Raw genomic sequence first — 12,782 nt, forward strand, 5'->3', positions numbered from 1 at the left:
TTTCCCGACTCTCACACCAGCCACCCACTTCTCTCCCCCCAGGCCTGGGAAAGTGGGGGCTGAGTGCATGTCTGGCTGATGACATCTTTCAGCACAGAAGGGCACTGTTGTTGGAGAAGAGGCCACCCCTGGTTCCTTCTGCTCCTCCCTTCCCACTCAGGACCCTGGGGCTGGGGGAGCTAGACACAGAGCACAAAAATGCCTGGGGCTTGGTACGGGTGGCAGAGCTGCCCAGTGTGCCAGCAAGGCAAAGACCAAGTGAAGGACCACAGCCTGGCTGCTTCCACTCATCGTTTCTGCCCCTATCCCTTCCCCAGACCATTGAGTGGGCCTCCTCAGGAGCCTTGGTCCAGGAAGGCCTGATGTTGCCGCTTGGAGGGACCCCCTCCTTTCCTGATCTCTCTGTCTGGTTCCACAGTTTCTTGTCCCCCCCCCCCCCCGCCCAAGCCTGGAGTATTGACTCCCTGCCCGGTGGGCACTCCCAGGCAGGACACGGAAATGGCCAGAAAAGGAAGTATCCTAGGCTGTGCAGTGAGTGGCCTTAGGGAAGATTTGCAAGCAACTAGATAAATAGAGACCGTCTAGGTGAGGACAGTACTGACAGGCAAGGAGGCGGGCTGGTGGCAGAAAGCAGCAAACAGAGTAAGGAGTAGCTACCTCACCTTCTATAACCCCAAACACACGGGAGGGAGGGCCTGCTCTCCCCTGGGGGACAAGGCAGGCCCAGCGTGAGCAAGTGATGAAGTCAGAATTTGTGCCAACAGCTCAGGGGGCCTCTTGGTTGGGGTATCCGGGGCAGGGGGTGGACCACAGTCCAGTGAGAAGGGAAGGCTTTATGGTCTCTCCAGGATGGCCAGGAGCCCAGCAGCCCTCTCTCTCTCTCGCAGATGTGTCTTGAGTTTTAGTCTCACTGCCACCTCTGCTTAAGCTGAAATTACCTTTCTCCCGTTTCTTCTCTCTCTCTCCCTGGACCTTGAATTGTCTTATTTCCTGAGATATAATGTATTAACTACTTTGTGAGCATAAAGCATTCTGCTAGATTTGCAGAAAGTGAACGTGATGATGGTGCTCTCAGGCAAAATGCCCCAGTATGCATCTCCTTGGGTGACAAGTGCGCTTGGGGGGTGTCCTAACCAAGAAGGGTTTAAGCGGGTGTCATGCGTGCGCAGAGGAGGATGCTGCGGTATCTGGTTCTGCCTGGTGTGGGGTATGCTGGCTAGCTCCCAGAGGCTCACACCTGACCCCGTTGCTGGAAACTTCTCCCTCCCTCTGGATAGTGAGAAGGCTGTGATGATCACTGGAAGTTCTTCTCTGTTTGGGTACATACATGTATGTGAAGTGATGCGTCTGGAAAAATAAGCTCTGGGGCTCTCCAGGCTTTCGGGACTCTGCGCCTCAGTAAACACACACAGGTACATCCTTGCAGGCACACGAGCTCCAACTGCAGCACTGAAAAGGGTGGCCCGACTCCAAGTCTGCAAATAACCACTTTCCCCCTGAGCTCTGGCTTCCTCATCTAGTCGCCAAGAACCCAAGCTGAGGGGAAGTGGCCCATGCGTGGCCAGTGCGTGCCCCCTCCCCACACAGGACTGCCCTCTCCCGCATCTGTGGTCACAGTTCTGGGCTGACCCCCTTCCCCTGAGAAAGGTTAGTAAGAGCCATAAAACTAGAAGAACCACATAATTGAGTGGTGAGAGCCCGAGGCTAGGTTCTTGGCAAAGCATTCTGCGTGTAACTCTGCGAGATCTCCTCACAGCAATTTGGTTGTGCTGCCTCAGTTTCCTTTTCTGAAAAATGAATCATTCAGCCTGCGTCATGGGGCTGTCAGGAGCATAATAAGGGAGATGCTGCTTTGGAAGCTGAAAAGCACATTTAAGAAATGAGATTTACTGTGATAAAAACCATGGTAGTCTAAAGGCAACACCCCAGGAGGGTGTTGGCAGGAGTTTGAGGGGCTGGGTACCTCCTCTTCTCAGAGCTGTATCCACCCGGGAACTTGTAACTGAGCTCCCACATCGCGTTTGCCTTCCCCTTCCCAAACGGTACGCTTGTCGGAGGGGATGCCCGTGGACACGGCCCCCTGGGCCTCTCGGCCCTCTCCAAAGCCCATCAACCCAGAGAACAGGGACAGAGAAATGGCTGAGCAGGGTCCAGTCCTAGCTCTGCCTCTGACTTGTTTAGACAGGTCACGTCAGAACTCCAGGCCTCTTTCTACATCTGGGACGTGAACAGATAGACCAGATGTCTAGCAACTTCCTAGCTCTAAAATTCTGATTTGAATTCTCCTTCCAGGCACTCTGAATTCTGTCTTATTTCCAGCAACCAAATAGAAAACTTTGCTCATGTGCACAACGACATATACACATCCGTGTACACATCCGTAAGGAGGAGGAGGAGAGGTGGGGATCGAGTGCAGGGAACAGGGAGAGAGGAAAGGAGAGACACTCGTGGGGTGGCCCAGAGGAAACTTCAGGGGGGAGGATCAGAGATTTGTGTTCTGTCAAAAAAATGGGTAAGGATTTGCAGTACAATTTTCACCAGTCTAACATTAAACTAAACTGTTCAATTTGATAATTAATGGTCAGGCCAAATTAAAACTTTCTACTTCCTGAAAACAGCTTCCACACTCCTATAATTTCAGATTTCCTCTGTAATTTCCTTTTGCTACTCAATCAGTAGAGTGCTCAAAAGGCTTTACCTTTTTGTTTCCCTCTTAGTTAAATATTTAATGATTTGTAAGAAAACACACATGGAGAATTTCTCGTTCCTTTTAATATGAAGACTCCCCAGATGGTTTATGAATACTTCTACCTGTAGCTCAGAGTTTCCCTACCTTGGCAGGGTGGATATGCTGGACAGAATAATTCTTTGTTAGAGAAGACCGACCTGCATAAGATGCTTCTTAATAGCATCCCCACCGGAGGCCGTGAGCACCCCTCTGCCCCACGCCCGTTGTGACAACCAAAAATGTCTCTAGACTTTGCCAAATTGCTTGGGGTGGGGAAAGGGGCTCACCCCTGGTTGAGAGCCACAGCTCTAAAACACTATTTGTGAGTAAGAGGTCTGGCAGTAATGTTAAGTATTCTACTAAATGAAGTCAAATTTTCCCCTGGAAGGGAACGAGTATAATTCAACCATTCAAACCAGAACATATTTTTATCAGTATCTCCTCTTCTTGGTCTAGGGAGGTGTGTAGCAGAGACCTGCTGAAGATGCATAAATTTTGCTCTAGATCTAAACTTCTATGCTGGGTTGCTGGTAGAAACTACTTGTATCTCAGGCATGGGAGTCTTTGGGTGGGTCTGCTCTTGACCTTTTTTTATGGGTCCCAGGAGTAGTCAGGTTTTGGAGGGGGTCAGCGTAGCTGCCGAGAACGTGACAGAGGGCTTTCTCTGCTGTCCCCTTGTGGCCCTCTGATGCCATTGCAAGTAATTGCTCCAATCCCTCAGAACCATTTCTATGCTGTCCCCTTTTTTGCTGGATTCTGGAGTTTGCTGCCCAGAAGAGACCAGTTCTCTACACACTTTGCTGGGTTGGGCCATAAGGTGATTCTTCACTTTATCTGGGGTTTCCAGATAAAGTACAGGACAAGGAGTTAAATCTGAATTTCATATAAATGATGAATAAGCTGTTGTTATAAGTATGTCCGGATATCACATGGGACATAGTTCTATTAAACAGTTATCGCTTGTATATCTAAAATTAAAATTTAATGGAGCATCCTGAATTTTTATTTGGCAAGCTCAGATGGACAATAACTCCTTGTTCCCCAGGTCACAAGGGCAGCAAGGAAAAGAGCACATAGTAGTGGACGCTTTGGGGGACATTTGTGGGCTTCAGAGTTGTGTAGGGACCGAAATGGGGTATCTATAGGCTGGCGACCAACTAGCCTCCCCGCTCGTATGTTAGGAAGCAGGGAGTAGAATTGCGCACTTGGGTAAGAAGCCCCTTTGGGTCCCTTTTTAATTTTGCCATTAGCTTTAGTCCCAATAGAGCATAAAGGCAGAAGCTGATTGAGGGAGAGCAGTGAAAGGATATAAAGATGAGGAAGAGACTGACTTCTGCCCTTAAGCAACCCTACTATAGAGGAAGAGACAGTATAATCATAACACAGTGAAAGATGCAAAAATAAAGGGCCAGAGGGGTGTGTGTGTGTGTGTGTGTGTGTGTGTGTGTGTGTTGGGGGTAGAGCTGGCTCTCGAACATTTTTAAAGAAGGGGTTTGGGCAAATCGTCAGAAAGACGGCGGCGGTGGTAAAGGGAGTGTAGAAAATTTGCTTTGCAGCTGTGTTTGTATACCGAGCATACTGGTTTTTACTTAGATTATATGTTTGCCTAAGGTTGGCTTCGGGGATGGCCAATGGAGATGATAAGGAGGGCCAGTAAGGCCAGACTACCTTCTGGCACTGCTGCAAATTCACTCGTTCTGCAGCTAGTGGGAGAGCATCTATCACACGCAAAACACGTTCCTAGGCGTTAGGGTCACAGAACAGACAATGAACAGGGCGAGATGGAGGCCCTGGGTTCCAGGTGGAAGTAGCGTGCGGCAGAGGCATCGGGAGAATAGGGTGTTCTGGGGCAGTGAGGACAGAACATCAGGTGTGAGGAGTGAATGGGGGAGGAGAGAGTGGAAAGGCAGGTGCCCAGAGGCTAACAAGGACCTCTGTGTTCCTTCTCTGAGAGCGTTGAAGGCAGATTTTCCAAGCCATGATGGTACTGCCATTTAGAGGGGGCACCATGGCAACACGGGTAAGGATGGATCGGGGGTAAAGAGTGCATAGGGAAACTGTAGTTGGAATATTTTGCTCAGGAGGGGCAGAATAGAGAATGGAGACATGAATTGATGAGGGTCCACAGGGACAAGGAGGTTGGCATCACTCGAGTGGGGACGGAGCACTAAATGGTGAATTGACACCACCTGGTGACTGTCCATATGGCATGGGGGGTGGGGAGCTGGGGCCCACATTTGGGGAGATGTGAGTCTTGTGCTCATTCCTCCTCTCCTGACCACCTCCCCCGCCACCACCCCAGCTCTTGGAGTCGATTTCCTGCCATTAGTCGTCAGTGTGTGAGTTCCCATTCCCATAATGGGCTATCGATGGCTAAATGGTGTTATTTCATTTAGCTCCCATGGAAAGACCATGACCTTGGGCCAAGAGAGAAGTTGAAGAAAGGGGGCCCCATTGGTCTTAGTTGGGCTAAATTGTGATTATAATCTAGGTTTTTAGTTCATTGTAGGAATAAAGCTCAAGAGAGGATCTGGTGAGTCAGAGATGATTAGAGAAGATGATTTTTTTTTTCTTCTTTGCCTTACACAAGGGAGAAGCAGACAGGAGTAGGAAGAGAGTATACTCTGACTTAAGGGTCAGAAAAAAAAGGTCCACTGTTGCTTTCTGATGGAGCTCTGAGGATGCTGTTGTCAGGAGGAAAGTACGGGCCACAAGCGGCTTTGCCCGGAAGGTCTAGAAAGGAGAGCATCACACCGCTGGAGGAAATCTGCTAGCCTCTGCATGTTGACTTCCTTCCCAAACACGAGGGAGGAATTCCTTGTACCCTTAGTCCATGAAAACAAGGCTTATCTTGGGGGGTAATCACAGGGCACTTAGTGAAGCTAAACAGGGTTGCTCCAGAGGTCAGTAGGTCAGGAGGTGAGTGAATACTTAAGTATAGCTCCTCCCCTCCATACCTGATACGCAGATAACACATTCACACACATTCTGGTCCCAGCACCCAGGGGACAGGAAACCAGTTCTGATGCTCCACAAACGGAAACGGAGGAAAGTTGCTTTGAGGGTAACTAACTAGTCGAGAGAAAAATCAGACAAGGCTTGGCACCCGATAGCCTCACTTCCCTGGATCAAGGTCAATACTGCTGAGATGCACGGTTTGTACATGAAGGAGCCAAGACATCTCCCTTCACTGCACAACTGGGCATGCTCACCATTGCCACCTTTCTGATTCCTTTCCCTTATAGGATCTGGGAGTCTCCTCTCCTTCTAGCGGCCAAGGAAAACAATGTGCAGGCTCTCCACAAGCTACTCAAGTACGAGGCCTGTGACATGCACCAGAGAGGTAAGAGGCAGAGCCTTCAGCACCTGTACCCACACATGAGGTTCCCGGTATAGCCCAGACCTTCTGCCCTCGGCCGCCACGTCCCTATTGTCACCATCCCCCTGCTCCGCAGAAGCCGCATGACTCTTCTTTCTGTCAATGCCAGGAGCCATGGGGGAGACGGCACTGCACATAGCAGCCCTCTATGACAACCTGGAGGCAGCCATCGTGCTGATGGAGGCCGCCCCCGAGCTGGTCTTCGAGCCCATGACATCCAAGCTGTATGAGGGTGAGGAGTCAAGGGGCCCAGGACGGAGGGAAGGGGTGACCTGCTGGATATTTCAAGTCAGTCTCTGTGGTGGGTAATTTGGGGAAACCAAAGAGGGAGTCCGAGACCCCTAGTTTTCATGCTTCTCTCCATCTGCCTTTTTTCTCATCATCCTCACTGTGCGACATGAGAGCACCAGCCCCCCGAAATGCAAGGGGGCTACAGTAGGCAGAGAAGAGAGCAGCTGGCTTCCCTGGGGACCCTGCCAGCCCAAGGACCCCCCCCCACACACACACACCTTGGGCTGCCCTGATGAGGAGGACAGGGCGTGGATAAGGGAGGAACCCCCGCCCCCCGCAGGATCCTGGGGACAGACCCCATGACTGAGAGCTCTCTCTGGCCAGGTCAGACTGCACTGCACATAGCCATCGTGAATCAGAACGTGAACTTGGTGCGAACCCTGCTTGCCCATGGGGCCAGCGTCTCTGCAAGAGCGACAGGCACAGCTTTCCGCCGCAGCCCCCGCAACCTCATCTACTTTGGTGGGAGCAGGGCCAGGACTGGGAGGCAGGGGGAGTGGGGAGGTGGGCAAGAGCCAAGGGAGGGAGGCTGAGGAGGGCTCCAACCCCGGGGAAAGCTGGATGGGGTCAGGCCTTACAGGGCTTAAGGCCAGAGCCAGTTCTCCCCATGGCACTTGCTCCAACCCTGCCTCTGGTTCTGCTGACAAGTGTCACCAAGCCCAGAGCTCAGATGTGGGGGGAAGGAGGCAGTCGCTCAGGGACACTGCCCATCCCCTTGGGCACTCATGCCACGGAGCCCTGTGTGTCCGCAGGGGAGCACCCTTTGTCTTTTGCTGCCTGCGTGGGCAGTGAGGAGATCGTGCGGCTGCTCATTGAGCATGGAGCGGACATCCGGGCCCAGGACTCCCTGGGTAAGAGCTGGGGTGAGGAGGGGAGCTGGGATGCTGGGGGCTGGGAGGGCAGGGACCTGGACAGCCCCCAGGCCTGTCTCGGGGTGAGCAGGGGAACAGCAGGGCCTTCGGTGCAATGGCCATGTGACACCCGTGTCCCGTGCAGGAAACACCGTGTTGCACATCCTCATCCTCCAGCCCAACAAGACCTTTGCCTGCCAAATGTACAACCTGCTGCTGTCCTACGATGGGCGCAGGGACCACCTGCAGTCCCTGGACCTCGTGCCCAATCACCAGGGCCTCACCCCCTTCAAGCTGGCTGGCGTGGAGGGCAACACCGTGGTGAGGGACGCTCGCTCCCTGGGCCCTGTGGCCTCCTTCTAAAGACCCTTCCTCCCAAGCCTCCCCGCACAGGGCACAGTCCCTTACTCCCAACTCCGTGGTTAAATGCTCAGCTGCAGGCTTCCCTGATCCAGAGCTTGGAGAAGGGCACTCTAGAATATCTGCTCTGGTGACCCCAAGTGCTGTTCCCTTGGCCTGTCCTCTTCTTTGCCATCTTGAGAGGGTTGGTGGGAAAGAGGGAGAAGCAGAAAGCAAAGGAGGTTCACGCAGCAGAGGCATGGGGCTCACGGACTGCCCGTTAGTGCCCAGGAGCCCACTGCAGCCCTCTGGGAGGTGTGGTTCCCGTGGCCGCTCCTCACGCTGACCCTCTGACTCACCGCCGTGTCCCCCCAGATGTTCCAGCACCTGATGCAGAAGCGGAAGCACATCCAGTGGACGTACGGGCCGCTGACCTCCACTCTCTATGACCTCACGGAGATCGACTCCTCCGGGGACGAGCAGTCCCTGCTAGAACTTATCGTCACCACCAAGAAGCGGGAGGTATGGGTCGTTGGGTGGGAAAGAGCCGGGGTGGGGTGGAGTCGCGGTCTCTGAGCTGCTTGCTCTGTTTTCCTTCTGCCGAAGGCTCGCCAGATCCTGGACCAGACACCGGTGAAGGAGCTGGTGAGCCTCAAGTGGAAGAGATACGGGCGGCCGTACTTCTGCGTGCTGGGCGCCATCTACCTGATCTACATCATCTGCTTCACCATGTGCTGCGTCTACCGCCCCCTCAAGCCCAGGACCAATAACCACACGGGTCCCCGCGACAACACCCTCCTACAGCAGAAGCTGCTTCAGGTGAGGCCCCGGGAGCAGCTGAGCTTCCGGGCGGGATCTGCTGTCCGCCCTTTCTCAGACCCGCATCGCGTTCCTGCTCGACACCCCCCATTTCTCCCTGCGCCCAGCTCTCAAATGCGTAGGCACAGACATGGGGCTCCCAGGTGACTCAGTCCGTTAAGCAGCTGCCTTTGGCTCAGGTCATGATCCCGGGGTTCTGGGATCGAGCCCCCAGATAATCTTCCTGCTCAGCAGAGAGCCTGCTTCTCTCTCTCCCTCGGCCTGCCGCCTTGCCTACTTGTGTTCTCTCTCTGTCAAATAAATAAATGAACTCTTAAAAAAAAAAAAAAAGAATCTGACAGGGCTGGTGACCCTACCCAGGGAAACTGACTTGTGCCCAGGAGGGGGCAGGGTGGTTGTCTGGAGACCCTGAGTGTCCTGACCATGTTTCCCTCTCAGGAGGCCTACGTGACCCCGGAGGATGACATCCGCCTGGTGGGGGAGCTGGTGACCGTCATTGGAGCTGTGATCATTCTGCTCGCAGAGGTCAGGCGTGGGCAGGATCTAGGAGGAGGCTGCTTTCCCCAGGGACCCAGTCTGAGCCCCAGGCGACAAGTGCCTTTGTGTCTTCCTGGCCCCTCTCCAGATTCCAGACATCTTCAGGGTGGGGGTCACTCGCTTCTTTGGACAGACGATCCTTGGGGGGCCGTTTCACGTCCTCATGTGAGTCTCCCTTCTCTCCCCCTTTCTCTGCCCTTCCCTCACTCCCTGGATCCTGACCCCTGGACAGTCCCTGGAGGAAACTGAGAAGCCTTCTCCAGTGATGAGTGTGACCCTGTGTATTGAACTTGCAAAGGCCAAATCTGAGTGTGTGGGTTTTGCCTCCCTCAGCCACTCATGCTCTTGTGTCCCAGGATAATCCCAGCCTCCTCTCACACTCCCCTCTGTCCCCCCCCCTCCAGCATCACCTATGCCTGCATGGTGCTGGTAACCATGGTCATGCGGCTCATGAATGCCAGCGGGGAGGTGGTGCCCATGTCCTTCGCGCTGGTGCTGGGCTGGTGCAATGTCATGTACTTCGCCCGAGGATTCCAGATGTTGGGCCCGTTCACCATCATGATCCAGAAGGTCGGTGCCTCCCTCCAAGCTTTCTCGAGAGAGGTCCTGGAGCCGCGGCTGCTGCAGACATTTTCATAACGGGCCAGATAACAGATTCGCAGGCTTTGCGAGCCACACAGGGTCTCTCCTGCGTATTCTTTTCTTTTCCTCCTTCTTGTTTCTGCATTCCTTTAAAAATGTAAAAACCCTTCTCAGTTCAGGGGCTGTACCCAAACAAGCCAAGTGGATTGGGTGTGCAGCCACGGTGTCTAACCCCTGGAGGGTGGAACTGTCGGGCTTCCTGGGGAGACGTGTGAGAGGCTGCAAGGAACAACTGTCCAGGGGACCCATGTGGAGGTATTTTCCTTTTCCTCCTCCTTTAGATGATTTTTGGCGACCTGATGCGGTTCTGCTGGCTGATGGCTGTGGTCATCCTGGGCTTTGCCTCAGGTAAATCACCTGTGTGGGATGGGGCCCTCGTGGGGAGAGGTTGGAGGAGCCCAGAGAGCCCAGAATGGCTGTGGATAGACCTGGGGGAGGTGCGATGGAAGGCCAAGATACAAGGCCTGCAAGATACAGTGTCTGAGGATGGAACTCGCCTTGGGGTGAGACAGAACTGGGAGTGTTATGGAGATGTGGCTCCTGGGATCGGGATAAACCATCCAGGAAATTAGGGAATCTCAGAACCTGAAGCGTGGAGCCACAGAGGGCCGGGTGTGGATGCCCGGTGGAGATGAGGGAAGTGGGACTGAATTGGGCAGCAAAGAGCTGGTCGTGGTCCAGTCATGTATGTGGTTGCCATGGTAACCCTCCATCCCCCCCTTGGGTGGAGCAGCCTTCTATATCATCTTCCAGACAGAGGACCCGGACGAACTGGGCCACTTCTACGACTACCCCATGGCACTGTTCAGCACCTTCGAGCTGTTCCTCACAGTCATCGACGGGCCTGCCAACTATGACGTGGATCTGCCCTTCATGTACAGCATCACCTACGCTGCCTTCGCCATCATCGCCACACTGCTCATGCTCAACCTCCTCATCGCCATGATGGGTGACACTCACTGGCGGGTGGCCCATGAGCGGGATGAGCTCTGGAGGGCGCAGGTGAGCCCCCTGGTGGCTGGGAGGATTCTTGCAGGTCGTTCCCTTTCAGCCAGGGGCTGGGGCGAGCTCACATAGAAGCAGGATATTTTGACCCGACACGTGTCTCCACGGTCACTGTACAGTACACAGAATAACACAGAGCATCCAGAAGCACTGGACTGGCACTACTGTGGCAGCACTTGGGTGGCCGGAAAGAATTCTTCATAGTTCTCTTGAAAATTAAAACCTCAGGCTTTTCTAGAAGAGTCCACAAGAAATCAACCAACAAGAAATAAAGCTAGTGGAGACTAAAAGTGCATTTAGTGAATTAGTCTGTAAAATCTGACCCAGAAAAATTGGACTGTTTTTTTTAAAAAAATGCTATGAAAACTTCTCACAGTAACAGAAGTAATCTTCAGTAGGATCATTGTGATAGAGCCAGAAGACCATTCAAATGAATCAAATCATTTGAAAAGATACTTTAGAAAATAATTTCTCTCAACAGAATTAAAAATGAGCATCCCCCAAATTGAATGGCACTTAGCTGTGCTGTGTAGGAAACGCAGTTAAAAGGCCCTAAATTGGCTAAATGGGGTTTGCTCAAGAAAATATGTTTTCCATGCAAATGTATTGGTATTAGATTTCTCGGTAAGTTATTAGCAGTTTTAAATGGACTTTATGTCTGTAGGATCAAAATATCCTGTGGTCCCGAGCATGCCTTTCTCTTTGCTTTGCCTTCCTTCCTGTCTCCTTGGACGGAGTCTCTCAGCCTCCTGCAGGATCAGCATGGAGGTCAGGTCATGGGGCAGAGAATTGCGGGGCTCATGTTCCATTGACTCTGTCGCACAGCAGTGGGTCAGTCCAGCTGACACCACCCACCCCCAGCTCAGAGGTGTTGTCTGCCCCTTCTTGGAGACCATGAGCTCCTGCGTTTCCGAGCTATCGCTTCCTCCACCCGGCACCCTTTCCTCTCCCCACCCTTCTATCTTTCAGTCTGCACCCAACCTCTGCTGGCCCCTTCTGTCCCCACACACAGGTGGTGGCCACCACGGTGATGCTGGAGCGGAAGCTGCCTCGCTGCCTGTGGCCTCGCTCGGGCATCTGTGGGCGCGAGTACGGGCTGGGGGACCGCTGGTTCCTGCGGTGAGTGACCCATGCGGGGCAGGGCGCCCCTCTGCTCGGACAACCTCCTGCTCCCAGGGTCCCCGTGTGGGCTGCCCGCTCCCTGGGCCCCTCGCCCGATGACCTGTGTTGACCTGAGGGTCCCACACTGGATCCCTGCTGCTAAGGCGGGGGGTGCCGGGGTGGGGTGCGCACCAGCTGCACAGGAAGGAACAGGCCAGTTATGGCAGGAGGCAGTGAGCACAGGACACAGGCCGGGCCTGGGACCAGCCCTTCCATCCCTGGCTGTCCCTCATAGCCTCCTTCTCCACAGGGTGGAGGACCGACAGGATCTCAACCGGCAGCGAGTGCGGCGCTACGCGCAGGCCTTCCACACCCAGGGCTCCGATGACTTGGACAAAGGCTCAGAAAAACTGCAGCTGGGCCACCCCTTTGGCCCCCACCTGTCCCTCTCTACCCCCTCCGTGTCTCGGAGTACCTCCCGCAGCAGCACCAACTGGGAGAGGCTCCGGCAAGGCACCCTGAGGAGGGAACTGAGGGGCCTGACCAACAGGGCTCTGGAAGACGGGGACGGCTGGGAGTATCAGATCTGAGCGCGCTCCGTCTCGTGGCTGCTGTCCTTTTCCTGGGGCGTCCGAAGACAACACTGAGACACCCAGAGGTCTGCTCTCCCAGGTCCGGGGGGGAAGCAGAATGCAGTCTGAGGAATGCCGGCTGGGAACAACCGCCCCAGGTCCCACTACTTGTTCAGCTCTGGGGCGAATGGAAACCAAGGAGGGAGGTGGCCCTCGCCTCACCCCGCGCACAGGGCTGGTGCCAGGGGGCACCAAGCTGAGTGGCTCTTCGGCCTTACGGAAGTACTCTGCACTGTCAGAGCAAAGCACTTTAAGGACAGGCTTGCCGTCTCTACCCCAGTGTTAACGGTGGGAAGGGGAGAGCCCTTCCCAGGGTGCTCCAGACAGCTGGGAGGGAGGCTGTGGAAAGCATGAGTGGGGGGGACAGGTACCACTTTGGGGGTGGAATGAAGCTGGTTGAGTCTTGCCACCTTCTACCTTCCAATAAAGTCATTCCCTGCTCTGTGCCCTTGTGCCTT

General features: G+C 54.1%; 1 protein-coding gene across 3 annotated transcripts in view; it reads left to right on the forward strand.

Annotated features, from left to right (window-relative positions):
* Nucleotides 1-12,770, forward strand: part of TRPV6 (transient receptor potential cation channel subfamily V member 6) — a 14,272-nt gene extending 1,502 nt beyond the window's left edge. For 2 of the 3 annotated variants that reach the window (XM_082692224.1, XM_082692225.1), the window contains 14 exons: nt 5,974-6,071; nt 6,217-6,339; nt 6,723-6,860; nt 7,151-7,249; nt 7,395-7,570; nt 7,964-8,110; nt 8,195-8,407; nt 8,846-8,932; nt 9,033-9,109; nt 9,349-9,514; nt 9,868-9,934; nt 10,320-10,588; nt 11,604-11,710; nt 12,003-12,770. In XM_082692224.1, the coding sequence (XP_082548350.1) occupies nt 5,974-6,071; nt 6,217-6,339; nt 6,723-6,860; nt 7,151-7,249; nt 7,395-7,570; nt 7,964-8,110; nt 8,195-8,407; nt 8,846-8,932; nt 9,033-9,109; nt 9,349-9,514; nt 9,868-9,934; nt 10,320-10,588; nt 11,604-11,710; nt 12,003-12,282 (2,047 nt within the window). In that variant the 3' untranslated portion in view covers nt 12,283-12,770. Of the gene's footprint in view, nt 1-5,973; nt 6,072-6,216; nt 6,340-6,722; nt 6,861-7,150; nt 7,250-7,394; nt 7,571-7,963; nt 8,111-8,194; nt 8,408-8,845; nt 8,933-9,032; nt 9,110-9,348; nt 9,515-9,867; nt 9,935-10,319; nt 10,589-11,603; nt 11,711-12,002 lie in introns of those variants that run through there. The other variant, XM_082692226.1, reaches the window with a different exon arrangement.
* Nucleotides 12,771-12,782: the final 12 nt, after the last annotated feature.

Source organism: Mustela nivalis (genome assembly GCF_964662115.1).
Source record: "Mustela nivalis genome assembly, chromosome: 12".
In the NCBI taxonomy this organism is placed as follows: Eukaryota; Metazoa; Chordata; class Mammalia; order Carnivora; family Mustelidae; genus Mustela; species Mustela nivalis.